This window comes from Monodelphis domestica, chromosome 4 (assembly GCF_027887165.1).
Source record: "Monodelphis domestica isolate mMonDom1 chromosome 4, mMonDom1.pri, whole genome shotgun sequence".
NCBI lineage: Eukaryota > Metazoa > Chordata > Mammalia > Didelphimorphia > Didelphidae > Monodelphis > Monodelphis domestica.
Genome location: NC_077230.1, coordinates 348,750,706 through 348,768,393, shown reverse-complemented (window position 1 = coordinate 348,768,393; position 17,688 = coordinate 348,750,706). Strand labels below are relative to the sequence as shown.

General features: G+C 38.3%; 1 protein-coding gene across 1 annotated transcript; it reads left to right on the top strand.

Annotated features, from left to right (window-relative positions):
• Window positions 1–1,038: 1,038 nt before the first annotated feature.
• On the top strand, window positions 1,039–17,013 carry LOC103101884 (butyrophilin-like protein 2). The gene is made up of 6 exons (XM_016433243.2): window positions 1,039–1,113; window positions 3,192–3,279; window positions 8,420–8,773; window positions 10,539–10,895; window positions 14,767–15,120; window positions 16,943–17,013. Exons 1-6 carry the CDS (start codon window positions 1,039–1,041, stop codon window positions 17,011–17,013), a joined length of 1,299 nt encoding a protein of 432 aa, XP_016288729.2.
• The last annotated feature ends 675 nt before the right edge of the window (window positions 17,014–17,688 follow it).

Below are 17,688 nucleotides of genomic sequence, written 5' to 3'. Positions count from 1 at the left end.
TATGTAATATAAATGATTGTATGGCTACTGTGTCTCCAAGCATAAGGTTATACCAAGGATGTTTGTGAATGTAACCTTGACCTGGCCATGCGGCCCTTGCCTAGGACAAACTCATTAACATGATCGGAGCCACAGTTTCCAGGGAAAGCGCGGTTTGTAATCTACATGCCCAAAGGTGTTCCCTCTACCCTGCCACCCAATCTTAATTGTCTATGCTCTGTGATGTGATTACTACGTGATTGGAAACACCTCCCTGCTCCCTCAACAATAAAAGCAAAGGCAACCTTTGATAGATTCTTTTGAACTTCCTCATGAACTTCCTCCCCCCTTTCTTGGAGCTCCACTAAGCTCCTAAATCTCTCTCTCTTTCTGAATCTCTTCCTCCCCGAGGCTCCAGCCCCGGTCTGGCTTACATTCTCTACCTTAATCTTATCCTCTACCTCGTATTCCATTGATCCTAGTACTTTCCTCCCAAGGAGAAAATCATAGGGGTTGCCTGCCCTATTCAATCACTAACTTGCCCATGTCTGTCATTCTTCACCCTGGTTCCTCGATTCCCTACTTCTCCTCGGGTCCCTACCACAAAGGACAACCCCCTTGTCTTTTGGTCTTGTAGACCCTGCTCATCGGGCTCTACAGGGATCCTCTCTCCCCTCTCTCCAGGCCATATTTACTCCAGCACCCTGAATGTTCTCTCATTCTCTTCTGTTTTATTCCTGTGTCTGGCCCTCTGGCACAGCCTACCCTGACCTGAGGGTCCTGCTCTCTGGTCACCTCTCTAACATGGATGCTGAGAGAAAACTGAAGTGGGTCAGAAGTCCACTGTCTGTGCACATTGCAGGGATTAGGAGGTAGAGGAAGTGCAGACCCTTGAATTCTGAGTTGCTGAGACAGGACATGGCTGATGGGAAGGTGGCCCTGCACAACAATCTTGTATATGAGTGAGGTCATGCTCTCCATATTATTAATAAGGAAACACTAACTGACTTAAGAGTTGAACTTGGATCTTCCAGATTCAAATCTAGGGCTCTATCCACCATGTCACTGAGCTGCCTACATCTGCAGATGAAAGGGGCCTTGGAGGACATCTGGCTCAAATTTCTCACTTTGGAGGTAAGTGAATTAAGGTCCAAAGAAGGTAAGAGGACTTGCCCAAGGCTACACAGGGAGTCAACTTTAGAGACAAGATTTGAAAAAGTCCTCTATCTCCAAAGCCAGTTACTTTCTACAGTAAGAAATTACCTTAAAGGACTAATAGCCCCATTTTTACAGAGAAGAATATTGAGATTCAGAAATAGGAAGGGACTTGTTCAAGGTCACATAGTTCTTCTAGAGGCACGCTTCAAACATTTGACTACAAGTTCAATGCTCCTACATCCTAGCTATTCTGACTGTCATGGGCTCAATGTAGGAAGAAATCTCAAAGGGCCTAGAGCAGTTCATACCCCAGCAGAAACCCTTTTCCCAATATTTGGAACAAGTGCTTATCCAGCCTCCACTAGGAGACTTCAACACTATTCTGACTAAAATTGCTGTTCTATCCACACCTTGCTCCCTCTCAAGATGAATCTGAGAACTAAAATAAGAAGTAGAGAAAAGTGTGATTAATTTTTAAAAATCCTTACCTTCTGTCTTACAATCAATACTAAGTAGTGATTCCAAGGGCATGACTTGCTGCAGTGAACCTTTCATGACTTCATGGAATGGAGTTCCTCTTCCCAGGTGTTTGTGACATACCATTCCTGCTGAGTACGCCAAAACATAGAAATCTCAGTTCAAGGCTGCATAAACAGTTCCAAGAAACCCTGGGAACGGGTTAACTCCCCTGTTCACATTCTGGGTAGGATTGGGTAGGATCGATTGTTTCTCTCAAGAAGAGCTTTAAATCTAGTGTGTTGCTTGCAATAAATGTTCATTATTCCTCCTTTGATAATGATCCAGTCTTTCTGCGACTCCGTAGCAGTCCCCAGCAATTTGCCCAGGATCACACAGCTAGGAGGTATCATCATATTTGAACCCTGAACCTCCTGTCTCTAGGCCTGGCTCTCAATTCACTCAGCCACCTAGCAGCCCCCTAGCATGATTAATTTTTTTTAAACCCTTACCTTCCATCTTGGAGTCAATACTGTGTATTGGCTCCAAGGCAGAAGAGTGGTAAGGGCTAGGCAATGGGGGTCAAGTGACTTGCCCAGGGTCACACAGCTGGGAAGTATCTGAGGACAGATTTGAACCTAGCACCTCCCGTCTCTAGGGCTGGTTCTCAATCCACTGAGCTACCCAGCTGCCCCCATGATTAATTTTTAAACAAATTAATAGAGATACTATTTTTATAGTCTTCTGTGATTACATTTCTCTTTATGTACTAAGCAACCTAAATACTGTAATTCTATACTCAATGGACTCATAAATTCAGATTCTGAAGAAACCACTCCCACAAGCATATGCTAAAGGACAAGGACACGATTAAGTATATAAAGAAAGAACTTTCTTCAGTTTCCTAGAATGGAAAGACAAAATTAACATGTGAAGAGAGAGCAGACCTGTCATCTGGAGAACAAATCTGCTTCTCCTTTCTGACTAAGAACGAGCCCAGAAGATTGTCCTTCAACAGACACAAAGGTAAGTCACAGAGCTCTCATCCCTAGTGCCCTGCCTGAGCTCAGATTTGGTAGGGGCCGTCCTTGTGCCAGAGTGGGTTTTGTTCCAAAGCTGTTATTCAGCCCCCTCTGGCTACAGAAGAAGCAGATAGAACTGTAGGAGGAAGATTAGGAGGCAACCTGGCACCCTGGACAGAGAACTAGGATCTAAGGCTTCTGGTGTCATATTCTGGTTCTACTACTTACGAGTGATGTGACTGGGGAATTCCTTTCTCTTCTCTGTAACTAATAACTTCCTTAAAAAGCAAATGGTTCCCACACAGTCATTGGCTAATGAAAGGTTCTTTCCTTCTTTGGGGTCAGCCACAAGACTTCCTGCCTTCCATTGCTGTTTCCTTCCCCCCCATTCTTCCCTTTTTCTCTCCTTTCTAACTCTGCCTCCCAGGGCTGCTGTGATGGCAAAGCTATGCAGTTCCAAGAGCACTAAAGAAATTGGAGTTTCTAAGAAAAGGAAAACAGAACTTGTCCTCCCTGATGGATCTTAACTGACTATGGTCTTGTGTTTCCATCATGCCTTTATCTTGCTCCTCTTAGACCTGCTCTTCCCACTCAGTGACCTTCAATCTCCCTAAACCTTTTGATTCTCCAGGTCCCAATTCCCAATGTCTTGACGGTGAAATAGGTAAGCCATGAAGTAACTTCCAACCTTGAATTCCTTACCCTTTCCTACTGCTGCTTCTGCCCTGCAGTCCTCAGCAACTTCTACCATATGATCCATCTGCTTCTGCTAGAGAAAAAGTCATGCCACTAAATGATCTCAATTAAATGCCAATTTTTAGCCAATAATCAATTTCTCCCTCATAACCACAAGGCAGTCCTTTATTTCTCACTGATTAGCTCACTATCTCCCTCGGCAGCTATTCCATATCTTTAGCTCTCTCAGGTAGCCTCTGTTACTCCCAGACCCTTGTCTCTTTCTCCTTCAAATCGACTATGCATTTCTCTTGTCTTCTCTTTCATTACTCAAACCTCTGACAAAGATATGGTCCTACTGACTAAAGTTCAACCTTTGAATAGTTCTGTTGATCCTAATATTTCCAGTCTCTCAGTCCTCTTAGTTTTGGAACTGGCTCAGACTCATTTCCTTGGTAACCTTCAAAGGATATTGTATTCCTGAAGGACTGAGTGATGCTTCAGATGCAAACAGCCCTTTCTATTTTTTATTGAAAATCAACCCATGAAATAATGCAATTGCAGAAGTACAGTTTGAAATAGATAGGAGTCAAATGAACTTTCTAATCCTCAATCAAAGAGACTTGGGACATAGATGTCCAAGTAATTCATAAAATCATATGTAAAAACCTGCTACATGTCAGGTGATTACATTAGTACAAAAGGTAAAGAGAGGGGAAAAACCTTGGCCATCAAAGACCTTACTTTGATCTTGGAAATAAAATGATATTTTAAAATATATTAAAATACCTGGGATACAACAAAAGCAGTAATTAGAGGAAAATTTATAACCCTACATGCTTATATCAGTAAAAAAGAGAAAGAATGGATCAATGAATTGGGTATACAACTTAAAAATCTAGAAAAAGAACAAGTAAAAATACCAACTTGGAGATCCTTAAAACTATAGGTGAGATTACAAAGCTGAATGTATAAAAACCATTGAATTAAAAAAATAAAACTGAAAGTTGGTTCATCTAAAAACTATAAAATAGATAAACTATTGAGTAGTATGATTTTTTAAAGGGGAGAAGGAAACTAAATCACTAATTTCAAAAATGAAAAAGGTGACTTTACCACTGATGAAGTCAAAATCAAAGAAATTATCAAGAATTATTTTGCCAACAAATTTAATAGTTTAAGTGAAATGAAAGAATACTTACAAAAATATAAATGTCCAGACTAACAGAAGAGGAAATAAAATTTGTAAATAATTCCATTATAGAAAAAGAAGTTGAACAAGTCATAAATGAGAAAAAAGCATCAGGACCAGATGAATTTACAAGTGAATTTTACCAAATACTGAAAAATCATCTAATTCCAATATTAAATAAATTATTTAGAACAATTGGTCACGGAGTCCTGCCAAACTCTTTGTATAAAACAAATATGGTGTCAACACCTAAACTGGGAAGAACAAAATCAGAGAAAGACAATTACAGGCTAATTTCAATAATAAATATAGACACAAAGTCCTAAATAAAAAAGCAGGAGACTACACTAGTATATCACAGATTTTTCACAAATGAAATTTGTGATATGGTATGCAGGGATGGTTTAATATAAGGAAAACTCTTAACATATTGGATTATATCAACCAAATAGTAACAATAATCACATGATTATATCAATAGATGCAGAAAAAACTTTTGACAAAATACCACACTCATCCCTATTGAAAACACTTAAAAGTATAAATACCTGCTTTTTTCCTTAGAATAGTCAGATGCATATTCCTTTTTATGTATATACTTAAAACCATCAGCAAACATTATATATAATGGAGATGGTAGAATCCTTCCTTATAAGATCAGGAATGAAACAAGGATGCTCATTATCACCAATATTACTTAATATTGTATTAGTAATGCTAGAAATGACAATAAAAGAAAAAAGGAAATTTTAGGAATCAATGAATAAAGAGGTACTAATACTATCTCTTTTTTCAGATTATATGATGATGACATTTAAAGAAAATCTTAGGGAATCAACTAAAAAATTAGTTAAAATTCTCAATTTTGACAAAAGTAGGTCAGTAAGAGGTAAGACATACAACAAACAGATATAAAAGTTATGTTTGAAAAAATTCAAATTTTTGGAATAAGAATTCACTATTTGGTAAAAATTGTTGGGAAAACTGGAAGGCAGTTTGGTAGAAACTAAATAAATGTCAATATCTTATACCATTTACCTAGATAAGATCAAAATGGATATGTGACATGGGCATATTATAAGCAAATTATTAGAACATAGAACATATTATCTACCAGATTGATGGTTAGAAAAAGAATTTATGAATAAAGAAAGGGTGGAAAGCACTGTGTGATATAAAATGAATAATTCTGAATACATTAAATAAAAAATGTTTTGTACAAATGAAACTAATGTAGCCAAAATTGGAAGAAAAGTAGTAAATCTGGGGTGGGGGGGTTTATAGACAGTTTCTTGATAGAGGTGCTCTGATAAACACAGAAGTTACCATAGCAAAATACAGTTCCTATATTCAAGGAGATTGCATTCTAATGATGGAGATGCCACTCAAACTTTTTGCAAAAAATATGAAGGATAAATTGGAGGTAATATTAAAAGAAAAAAGAGATTATTAGCATTAACAGAAATCAGGAAAATTTTTTGCAAAAGGTAAAATATGATCTGGGACCTGTAGGAAACCAGAGAAGCCAGGACATAGAGATGAAGAGGTATGTAAGACAGGCAGTAAAAATGTTCTAAAGGTAGAGTGTATTGTCTGAGTAATGGCAAGGAAGTTGATGTCTCTGGGTGGCAGAATACATGGTGGGAAGAAGGTATAAAAAAGATTAGAAAGGTAGGAAAAGGCCACGTAAGGAAGAACTTTCAACACTACAGGGTTTTTAATTTGATCCCAGAGGTGAGAGGTAGCCAATGTATTGTCCTGAATTAGAGGATGGCATAGTCACACTTGAACTCTATAAATATCTTTCGACAGCTGAATGGAGGGTGGGCTGGAGTGCAGAAAAACAGATGGAAGGGACACCAACAAAGTGATAAAGTTCTTCATGAGGAGTGTTGAAGAATCAGAGAAGAGAAGGAGATGAGACACGAGAAATGTTAGAAAGGTAGACTGGACAGGACTTGACATCTGCTTAGATAAGAGGAGGCAAGGTTAAAGGGAATAATAAGATAAGAATGACACCAAGTTGGGGCCTGGAGCTGTCCTTGACAATAAGAGAGAAGATAGAAAATTTGGAAAGTTTAGGTGGAAAGATCCGTTTTTAACATATTGTATTTAATGTCTCTTGGACATCTGGTTCAGAAGGTCCAATAGACACTAGAGGTCAGGAGAGAGGTTAGAACTGGATCAGTGAAGCTGAGAGGCTTCAGCAGAGAGAGCATAATCAAATCCATGTGAACTGCTGATACTAAGTAAAATAAAGAGATGGAGGATCAATGGGGAAGTAGTAAATGTGCCAAGTCTTCAGGGATCAGGCGACCCATTGAGTTAGGCACTGAAATATTGGAATAAATAGAAAGGAGGAGGGAGGACAGGCTGGAAAAATAATCTCTGGTCAGAGATGGAGGCTGAAATAAATATGGGGTGTTTGGGGACCAGCCTGATCTGTGTGATTGGTATGAGGAGGGAGAGATAAGGTGAGACAGACACAATCTGGACCATAGTTTGTTTCTATGCCCTTTAACATGTGGTGGCCCAGACTTGGATACATTTCTGATTCCTAGAGCTAAAGGACCTGTTTTCAAGCTGTTTTCCTGCTCTTCTCTACCAACATCTTTTGGCTGTTCTAAGCATCTCCCTGTTTGTGTTCTTGTCAGCCATGATCTGGATAATAAAGTGGAATCAGTGGCCAGCTCCCTACAACAGCCTCATTCTACTTTTATGCCTCACATGCCTCATCTCCAAACTTCATTGTGATCCTATGTCAGGTAAGGTTACCTTGGTCTTTGTCATTATGACCTCTGTATATCACTACCCACTAATATTTCAATTCAATTAAACCATTAACTTAAAAAACTCTTATTTAGTCCCTATTACACACAGATCCCTGTGTTTTAACACAACTACAAAGTTTAAATTAAGCATTGTCTTAATCTCAGGCTCATTATCCCTCTCCTAAGCACCTGCACCCATATCTGCACTATGGCATTGTAGAATTATAGCACTGTAACAGTTCTCATCCAGTTTAGGTCCCTTGTGTTACTGGCCCCAGAAGAGAGGGGACATGTTTGAAAAGAATTTTTCATGATAGGGACTCAAATATGTCAGCAATGTAGGAAAACAAGTTCAATTTCTTTAGTTCAACTCTAGAAGAGAGAGTGATATTCTTGTCCAAAATATAAGTGAAAGAACAATATGGATGTGGTTTCAGAGATCTCCAAGGATCCTTTTAAAATTAGCCATTTAAAATTACTCTCTGTTTTACTAAGTTCATATTAAATATTAAAAACATAGATATACCAGGAAGTTTCGTGTCAACTTGGAATTTCATCAAGAATCCCTGCTTTTTTGACTAATATAAAGAGATAAATATACACAGAAGTTATTTTGCTAAATTAAATGCAAAGAAATTTAACAATGTGAGACAAGTCAAATACTTACCAAAAAATATACTGCCTAGATGACCAGAGAAAGAAATAGAATATCTAAATAAACCTATTTTGAAGAGAGAGAATGTGTTATATCTACAAGAGAATCACTGTCTGGAAAGTGAGCCCTTAATTAATATGGAAAAATGTTTTACATGATTTCACATGTAAAATCTATATTCAACTGCTTACCATCTCAGGAAGGAGGGATGGCAGGAACAGAGGAATAGAGTGAGGGTCAGAAGAAGGGAGAGAATTTAGAACTCAAAACTCTTCAAAATGTGAATGTTTGAAAAACTTGTTTTCACACGTAATAGGGGGGAAAGAAAATATTACTTTAAAAAAAGAAAAAAGAAAGTGGACCCTCAAAGTGGCCCTCAATAGAATAGCAAGTGATTCAGGATTAGGACTCAGAGTTTTTCTCTCCCAGGATCTCCTGCCTCCCACCCCACACACAATCTGCTCTCACTCCTTGTCCTACATTGTTCTCTGATTTTCTTCTCTGTCCTTAGAATGCCCCACAAGGACATTTTTTGTGGTTGGCTCTCAGCAGATCATTCAGACCCAGCAGGGAGATGATATCATACTCTCCTGTCGCCTCTACCCTAACATGGATGCTAGAAAGATGGCTATTGCATGGTATCAAGGACAGATCCCTGTGCACAGCTACTCCATTGAAAATGGTGTGAAGGAAATCGAGGGCCCTCAGTTCCAAGGGAGAACAGAGCTGCTCAAAGATGAGATGGCTGAGGGGAAGGTGACCTTGAAAATCCATCAGGCACAGGCATCTGACAATGGGATCTATACCTGCCGTTTCCAGGCACCTGACTGTAACAATTGGGCCTACTCTGTCCTACCAGTAACAGGTAAGTCTCACTTGGTTTATGGCTTCCTTCTGAAAGGGCATTAAGTCAAAACCTCCACATTTCACAAAGGAGGAAAATAGAGCAGGGATTGGGAAGATGCTTTGAGGAGATCTCCAGCCTTGGAACTGCCGGGAGCCATCAAAGATCATGCTGTTTGACATGGTCCATGTGGAAACCGAGGGCTGCAAAGCAGCTCCCAGGAAGGATGGAAACACCCATTTGAAACCCCCAAAGTGACTTTTATTATTAATTTCCCTTTATTATTGGAATTGCTATGATTTTTATTCTTACATAGCCCTAGGAAAAATAGATGAGAGCAACATGCTTGCAGGATTAATACAGATGTCCCACTCTGTCCCCGCAGGATATTACCAGGCGAGCCCACTTACAAAATTAAATCTAAAGATTCTTATTTATCCACTTAGATAGGACCCTCTTCTCTAGGCATAAAAACTTCTGGCAAATCTGTGCTCTGAATTCCCTAACCTATATCTGGGTCATGCTGATTCTACCCTCTGATCCTGCACTTAGCAACAATCTTTCTTTGACTATCTCCCTAGGCTTCCTGTCTGTTGTTAGGTTCCATGGAAATATGTATGTTGAGAATGAAACTTGTACCAAGTAGATGTGTGATCATGAGGGTATAAAATAAAGTCAGGTCTCAACCAAAGTGGAGCACTTTATCTTGTGAAACCTGTGCTGTGGGTTGAATGTGAAAGCTGTGTCCCATCCATCATTTCACCAACACCTTCCCACCTCCAAGACCCCATTCCCTGGGGGAGACTGGCCCACCCCACATCAGGGAATCATATTCAGGTCTTATTCATCCTAATTCAGTCATTTTCTTCTCCTCTACAAAACCCTGGGATATAGCATATATGAAATCATATGCTTTGATAAAGGGACCAAATCACCTGGAGGAGTGAACCTTGACTTCTGACTCCAATTCTCTTCTCTCCCTTTGATCCTTCAGGCCTGGGGTTTCTCATTAAATACTGGTGGAAACCTTCCCAATGTGCAAGGACTCCAAAATGTAGATAATTATTTTCTCTCCTTCAAATGCCCCTTGCCTCATCTGGGTTCCCAAAACCAGGCCACTATATGTCTGAAGCTTTCTTGACTATCATCTACTTCCCCCTCAGATTGGCCCAGTAACAAATATTTACTAGATTTTTTTCTGTGTATCCAGATCTGTGCTAAGAGAGGTTTTGAAGGAGAGGAGGGAAAAAGGAAAAAAAAATCATGGACTCATCTCTTGAAGGGTTTCCATTGTAGCTATATTAACATGCCAAAAAGTAAATAGTCTTCAGGATAGTGAAAAGCAGTATTGCCTAGTGGATAGAGTCTGGGACTTATAGTCAGGAAGAACTGGGTCCAGATGCTGCCTCTGACTTTTTTTACTTGTATGACCATAGGTAGGTGATTTCAGTTTTCTGGGCCAACTTAATTCCACAAGATCATTCATTCTAGCTGGATCCATATGACAAATTTCATATGTGTTCTGAATGAATATGTTCTAATTTATATGATTTGAATTTATAATATTAATGTGGAAATTTGTTCTAACTCAATGGGGAAATATAGTGGGGATTCAAATAATATGACCACTTCATGTGGTTTATCATTTAAAATAATCAGGACCTTACTATATAGTGAATTGGTAGATCATGTGAACATTATTTTGGTTCATTTTGAGCCACCCCCCATACAAGCTGCTCTCATTCCTTGTCCTACATTGTCCTCCGATTTTCTTCTCTGTCCCTAGAATGCCTAAGAAGGAAGTTCTTTGTGATTGGCTCTCAGCAGATCATTCAGACCCAGCAGGGAGAGGATATCATGCTCTCCTGTCAGCTCTCACCCAACATGGATGCTAGAAAGATGACTGTTGAATGGTATCGAGGACAGACCCTTGTGCACAGCTACTCCAAAGGAGTGAAGGATAGCAAGGAAATCGAGGGCCCTCAGTTCCAAGGGAGAACAGAGCTGCTCAAAGATGGCATGGCTGAGGGGAAGGTGACCTTGAAAATCCATCAGGCACAGGCATCTGACAATGGGATCTATACCTGCCGTTTCCAGGCACCTGACTGTTTCCATTGGGCCTACTCTGTCCTACCAGTAACAGGTAAGTCTCACTTGGTTTATGGCTTCCTTCTGAAAGGGCATTAAGTCAAAACCTCCACATTTCACAAAGGAGGAAAATGAGGCAGGGATTGGGAAGATGCTTTACCAAAATCATGTAACTTGGAGATCTGCAGGTTGGGATTCATACTCAAGTCTTCTTCATCCTAATTCAATCATTTTCCTCTCCTCTACACACCCCTGGGATAAAGCATGTATGAAATCATATGCTTTGATAAAGGGACCAACTCACCTGGAGAAGTGAATCTTGACTCCTGACTCCAATTCTCTTCCCTCCCTTAGATTCTTCAGGCCTCTGATCTTTCAGACTTATTTAGTCCCTATCACACACAGATCCCTGTGTTTTAATACAACTACAAAGTTTAAATAAAGCATAATCTCTAATCTCAGGCTCATTATCCCTCTCCTAAGCACCTGCACCCATATCTGCCCTATGGCATTGTAGAATTATAGCATTTTAACAGTTCTCATCCAGTTTAGGTCCCTTGTGTTACTGGCTCCAGAAAAGAGGGGATATGCTTGAAAAAGACATTTCATAATAGGGACTCAAATATGTCAGTAATGTAGGAAAACAATTTTAATTTCTTTAGTTCAACTCTAGAAGAGAGAGGGAAACGTGATATTCTTGTACAAAATATAAGTGAAAGAACAATATGGATGTGTTTTCAGAGATCTCTGAGAATCCCTTTTAAATTAGTCATTTAAAATTACTCTCTGGTTTACTAAGTTCATATTAAATATTAAAAATATAGATATAACAGGAAGTTTCATGTCAACCTGGAATTTAATCAAGAATCCCTGCTTTTTCAGCTGATATAAAGAAATAGATATACACAGGAGTCATTTTGCTAAATTATATGCAAAGAAATTTAACATTGTGAAACAAGTCAAATACTTACAAAAAATATATTGCCTACATGATCAGAAGAAGAAATGGAATATCTAAATAAACCTATTTTAGAAAAAGAAATTGAGGGGGCAGCTGGGTAGCTCAGTGGATTGAGAGCCAAGCCTAGAGATGGGAGGTCCTAGGTTCAAATCTGATCTCAGACACTTCCCAGCTGTGTGACCCTGGGCAAGTCACTTGACCCCCATTGCCTAGCCCTTACCACTCTTCTGCCTTGGAGCCAATACACGGTATTGACTCCAAGATGGAAGGTAAGGGTTTAAAAAAAAAAAAGAAAGAAATTGAACAAGCTATAAATGATCTTCTTAAAAAAGCATCCAGACAAGATGAATTTATAATTGAATTCTACTAAACACCTAAAGATCAACTAATTCCAATATTAAATAAATTAGATGAAATAACAGGTAAAGGAGTTTTATAAAACTCCTTGCACAAAACCAATATGATACTGATACCTAAACCAGGAAGAACAAGAATAGAGAAAGAAAGTGATAGACCAATGTCATTAATGAATAAAGATGCAAAAAATCTAAATAAAATACTATCTAGGAAACTGCAAAAGCATATCACAAAGATCATACATTGAACCAAATAGGATTTATACCAGAAATTCAAGGATGCTTTAATATGAGGAAAATTATTATCTATCATTGTTCATATCAATGATATAATGGCACTAATATACTGTTATTATATATAGCTATGAACTGTTGCAACTATTTTGGAGAGCAATTTGGAATTATACCCACAGAGTTATCAAACTGTAGCATACCAGGTATATTAGCATCTTGGAAGTATTATTGATGTATTGATATTGTATCTTATGTGCTCATATACCAAACTCGTGGTCATGTTAATTATTGATTAATGCATTTCCAAATCTTCAGTCCAAAGGACAAAAGAATTCCGGGGCAGGACATTATTTGCCACAGGGTCCTAGTTCACATCTTGTTAGACCACATTCCTTTCCAAGTCACATGTTTGATTAGCCTCCTCCACTTCGATTACATGATTGTGAATTCAACCAATGTTAAAACCTATGCCATGTCGAATGTTCATTAGTTACCTCCCACTCCACATTCCTAAACTCTCCAATAAAAATTTGAGGGCATGTGTGGAGCTCTCAATTCCATCAGGAGAGCATGGCAACATGTAGCCCATATTTTTTAACTCCTTGTCTCTGAGTCTTTATTCCTTTGTCTCTCTCTTTCTCTCCTCTATCCATTTAACCTCAGTTTCTAATCTCCTTCTCAGTTGTCCACCCATGAGAATTTTAAGATCTAACTACAGGAGGTTACAAGAACTGTGTATGTATCCTCTTAGACACAGCAATATTATTGCTGGGTATGTTTCCTAAGGTCAGGGGAAAAGGAAAATAACCTATATGCCAAAATATGTATAGCAGCTCTATTCATGGTGGCAAAGAATTGGAAATTGATGGATTCTCATCAATTGGAAAATGACTAAACAAATTGTGGTATCTGATTGTGATAGAATATCATTACAATGTAAGAAACTTCCTAAAGAGCATGTAATTAAAAAAAACACTTGGAAAGGACTACAAATGATAATGAACAGCAAAATCAGCAAAACCAAGGGAACATCTTATATAGCTACAGAATTAATATTAGAAGAATAAATTGTAAATGTTGATTTCAGAGGGTGAAATTAAAGGCAAAAACATGAAAGAATTGGTATGACCATATCTGTCTCCTGAGTGATGCCTTTTGTGATGCAGGGTGTTAGACAGGACTGGAACACTTATGAAAAAATTCTATTAATTTTTTAAAAATTTTCAGTTGGCTGGTAAAAATAAATAATTTTTGACATCCAAAAAGTTCTTAATTTCATTACATATCCATTTTCCCCCTGAAGAATTATATTCATTTTTGCTAGGTAGGTAATTCTTGATTGTAATCCTATCTCTTTTGTCCTTCAGAGTGTCATATTCTAGGCCCTTGGATCATTTAAAGCAGAAATAGCTAAATCTTATGTTTGCCTAACTATGACCCCATGACATTTGAATTGTTTCTTTCTGGCTGCTTATAGTATTTCTCCTTAAGCTAGGAGTTCTTGAATTTGACTCTAATATTTGGCTATAATAATATGATTTTTGTTTTGGAATATCTTTCTGATAGTGATGGGCGAAGTCTTTCAATTTCTATTTTATTCTCTGATTCTAGTACATTAACACAATTTTCCTTGATAATTTTTTGAAGTATAATATCCCAATTATTTCTCTGAGCATGACTTTCATTTGGTGCAATAATTTTAAAATTATCTCTCCTCAATCTGTTTTCTAGGTCAATTGTTTTTCCAATGAGAAATTTTACATTTCCTTCTATTATTTCATTCTTTAGATTTTTATTGTTTCTTAATGTTTTTAGAGTCATTGACTTCCTTTTGCCCAGTTCTAATTTTTTAATAAATTATTTTCTTCAATAAGTTTCTGTACCTCCTTTTCCATTTGACCAGCTTTGCTTTTAAATAAGTTTTTTTTCTTCAGTGAATTTTTGTATATCTTTTCCCATTTTTTGTTTCCTTTACCAAGCTATTGACTCATATTACATGTTTTTCTTGCTTCAGTCTCATTTCTTTTCCTAGTTTTTCTAACTCTTTTATTGTTTGTTTGTTTTTTAAGTTCCTATTTACCACTTCCAGGAATTCTTTTGGTAAGAAGAAGGGAGAGAATTTGAAACTCAAAACTTTTCAAAATGTGAATGTTTAAAAAACTTGTTTTCACACATAATAGGGGGAAAATAAAATATTACTTAAAAACAAGAAAAAAGAAATTTGACCCCAAAGGTGGCCCTCAATACAACAGCAAGTGATTCAGGAATAGGACTCAGAGTTTTTCTCTCCTAGGATCTCCTGCCTCCCATCCCCCACACAAGCTGCTCTCACTCCTTGTCCTACATTGTCCTCTGATTTTCTTCTCTATCCCTAGAATGCTTCAGAAGCACATTCTCTGTTACTGGTTCTCAGCAGATCATTCAGACCAAGCAGGGAGAAAATATCATACTCTCCTGTCAGCTCTCATCTAACATGGATGCTAGAAAGATGACGATTGCATGGTTTCAAGGACAGACCCTTGTGCACAACTACTCCATTGAAAATGGTGTGAAGGAAATCGAGGGCCCTCAGTTCCAAGGGAGGACAGAGCTACTCAAAGATGACATGGCTGAGGGGAAGGTGACCTTGAAAATCCATCAGGCACAGGCCTCTGACAATGGGATCTATACCTGCCGTTTCCGGTCACCTGACTGTTTCAATTGGGCCTACTCTGTCCTAGCAGTAGCAGGTAAGTCTCATTTGGTTTATGGCTTCCTTCTGAAAGAACATTAAATCAAAACCTCCACATTTCACAAAGGAGAAAAATGGGACAGGGATTGGGAAGATGCCTTGACCAAAATCATGTAACTTGGAGATCTGCAGGCTGGGAATCATACTCAGGTCTTCTTCATCCTAATTCAGTCATTTTCTACTCCTCTGCACACCCCTGGGATAAAGCATATATGAAATCATATGCTTTGATAAAGGGTCTGACTTACCTGGAGAAGTGAACCTTTACTCCTGATTCCAATTCTCTTCCCTCTCTTTGATCCTTTCTCATTAAATACTGGTGGGAAACTTCCCAATGTGCAGGGGCTCTAAAATGTAGATAATTATTTTCTATCCTTCAAATGCCCCCTGCCTCATCTAGGTCCCCAAAACTATGCACTAAGCAGGCCACTATATGTTTGAGGCCTTCTTGACTATCATCTACTTCCCTGCTTCCACACAGTAACAAATATTTACTAGATTTTTTTCTTTGTATCCAGCTCTGTTTTAAGAGAGGCTTTGAAGAAGAGGAGGGAAAAAGAGGGAAAAAGAAAAAAAAAACATGAACTCAGCTCTTGAAGGGTTTCCATTGTAGCTAGATTAATATGCCAAAAAGTAAATAGTCTTCAGGATAGTGAAAAGCAGTATTGCCTAGTGGATAGAGTCTGGGACTTATAGTCAGGAAGAACTGGGTCCAGATGCTGCCTCTGACTCTTCTTACTTGTGTGACCATAGGTAGGTGATTTCAGTTCTCTGAGCCATCTTAATTCCACAAGATCATTCATTCTAGCTGGATCCATATGACAAATTTCAGACCCTTGATGTATTCATGTATACTTCTAGGTTCCAATTAGAACCAAATGAATGTATGCTAATTCATATGATTTGAATTTATAATATTAATGTGGAAACTTGTTCTAACTCAATGGGGAAATATAGTGGGGATTCAAATAATATGAACACTTCAAGTGGTTTATCATTTAAAATAATCAGGACCTTACTATATAGTGAATTGGTAGATCATGTAAACACTATTTTGGTTCATTTTTAAAATATTTATTAAGCCAGTACTGTGAACAGACCTTTATGCTTTGGTGGAGAGGGTTGGAAAGTTAAGATAAGTGGATTCTCCACCCTCATACTGTTCAATTTAGGAAAGGATTAAGATAGTAAGACATAAATATAATACATAATTATATAAGATCAGAAAATGAGAAGGGTACAAAATGAGACAATGTATGGAACTTGATGATGGAGAAAGTATTAGTGTTACAAGAATCAGGGAAAACTTCCAGGGAGGGGGGTAACATTTGAATTAGACTTTAATAGCTTTGTAGGGATTCCACAGGAAGAGGAGGAGGAAGGATATTCCCAGCAGAGGGAACTACATCATCAAAGACATAGAAACCAGAAGAACAGGTGATCTTAAAGGCACAATGTGTGGTCCCCCCTGACTTATACCAAAAAGAGGAGGTTAATCTAGTGTGAAGACCATGGAAAATAGGATGAGGTCCCTGTGTGGAGTGGAATTCTGTGGAGGCTCATACCCCCATCAATCACCTAATGAGCAGACAGGAGACTTGCTAAGATGCTGGCAGAGCTCATATGGCTTTATTTGGGGGGGCATAGAGTGAGGGAGCACTGTCTGGAGAGACTGCTCAGAAACAGTAGATGTTAAATGCTCAAATTTACTCAGAATTTATAGGAATCCAACACAGTGCGATTTCTTCTTTCCCAGCATCCGAGTGTGACATAATGCTTTTGTATGTCATATTTCTTTATCTTGTTCTATCCTTCTTAAGTTTCCCCAACACTTCCAAGACTATGCTTGGGAACTTTGGGAATGTTTGGGAACACGGGGAACATTGCTTAAGCTTGCCATTTCTCAGTTTAGTCAAAATTTAGGCCTGTCCAAGGTTTTTCAGGCTGCAATATTTCTCAGGTTGCAACATTTCTCTGGCTGCAACATTTAGCACATGTAGTCAAGATTATAATTTGTAATTTTTTGGATTTCTCTCCTGATATTTAGGACACTCAAACCTCTTCCCAAGAGAAATAAGAAGTCTGGGGGTGTCTCTTAGCCACATTTAAAAAGAGTATGTTAAAAGCTTATATTTATGTATTAATGTATATGTGAAGCTGCTTGGGAAGGGGGTTTCTCTACCCTTCATAAGAAGAGATTGATGTCTCCTTTGTGAAGGGCACCTAAGTTTCACTAATTTTCTATAGGAAGTTGCCAATCTATGATTATTAATCAATGTAAAGTGGGTAATAATGTATAATTTCATCTCATACAGTCCCCAATAAAGAGCCCCTGAATATTGTGGAGGTCAGGAATGGCCTGAGCAGGTCTATACATGGTAGAAGAACCTGGCAGCTATTTGTCAAATGGAGGGAAAGAGTGGAGAAGGAAAAATATCTATGGAAACTGATGGGAGACTTCAGGCAGGAGTAAAGGAAGACTTATGCTAGGATGGTTCCATGGAGAATAGAGAAGAAGAGAAGTCTAGCAAAGCTGTTCAGGAGGCAGAAAGAAAAGAAAAAAAAA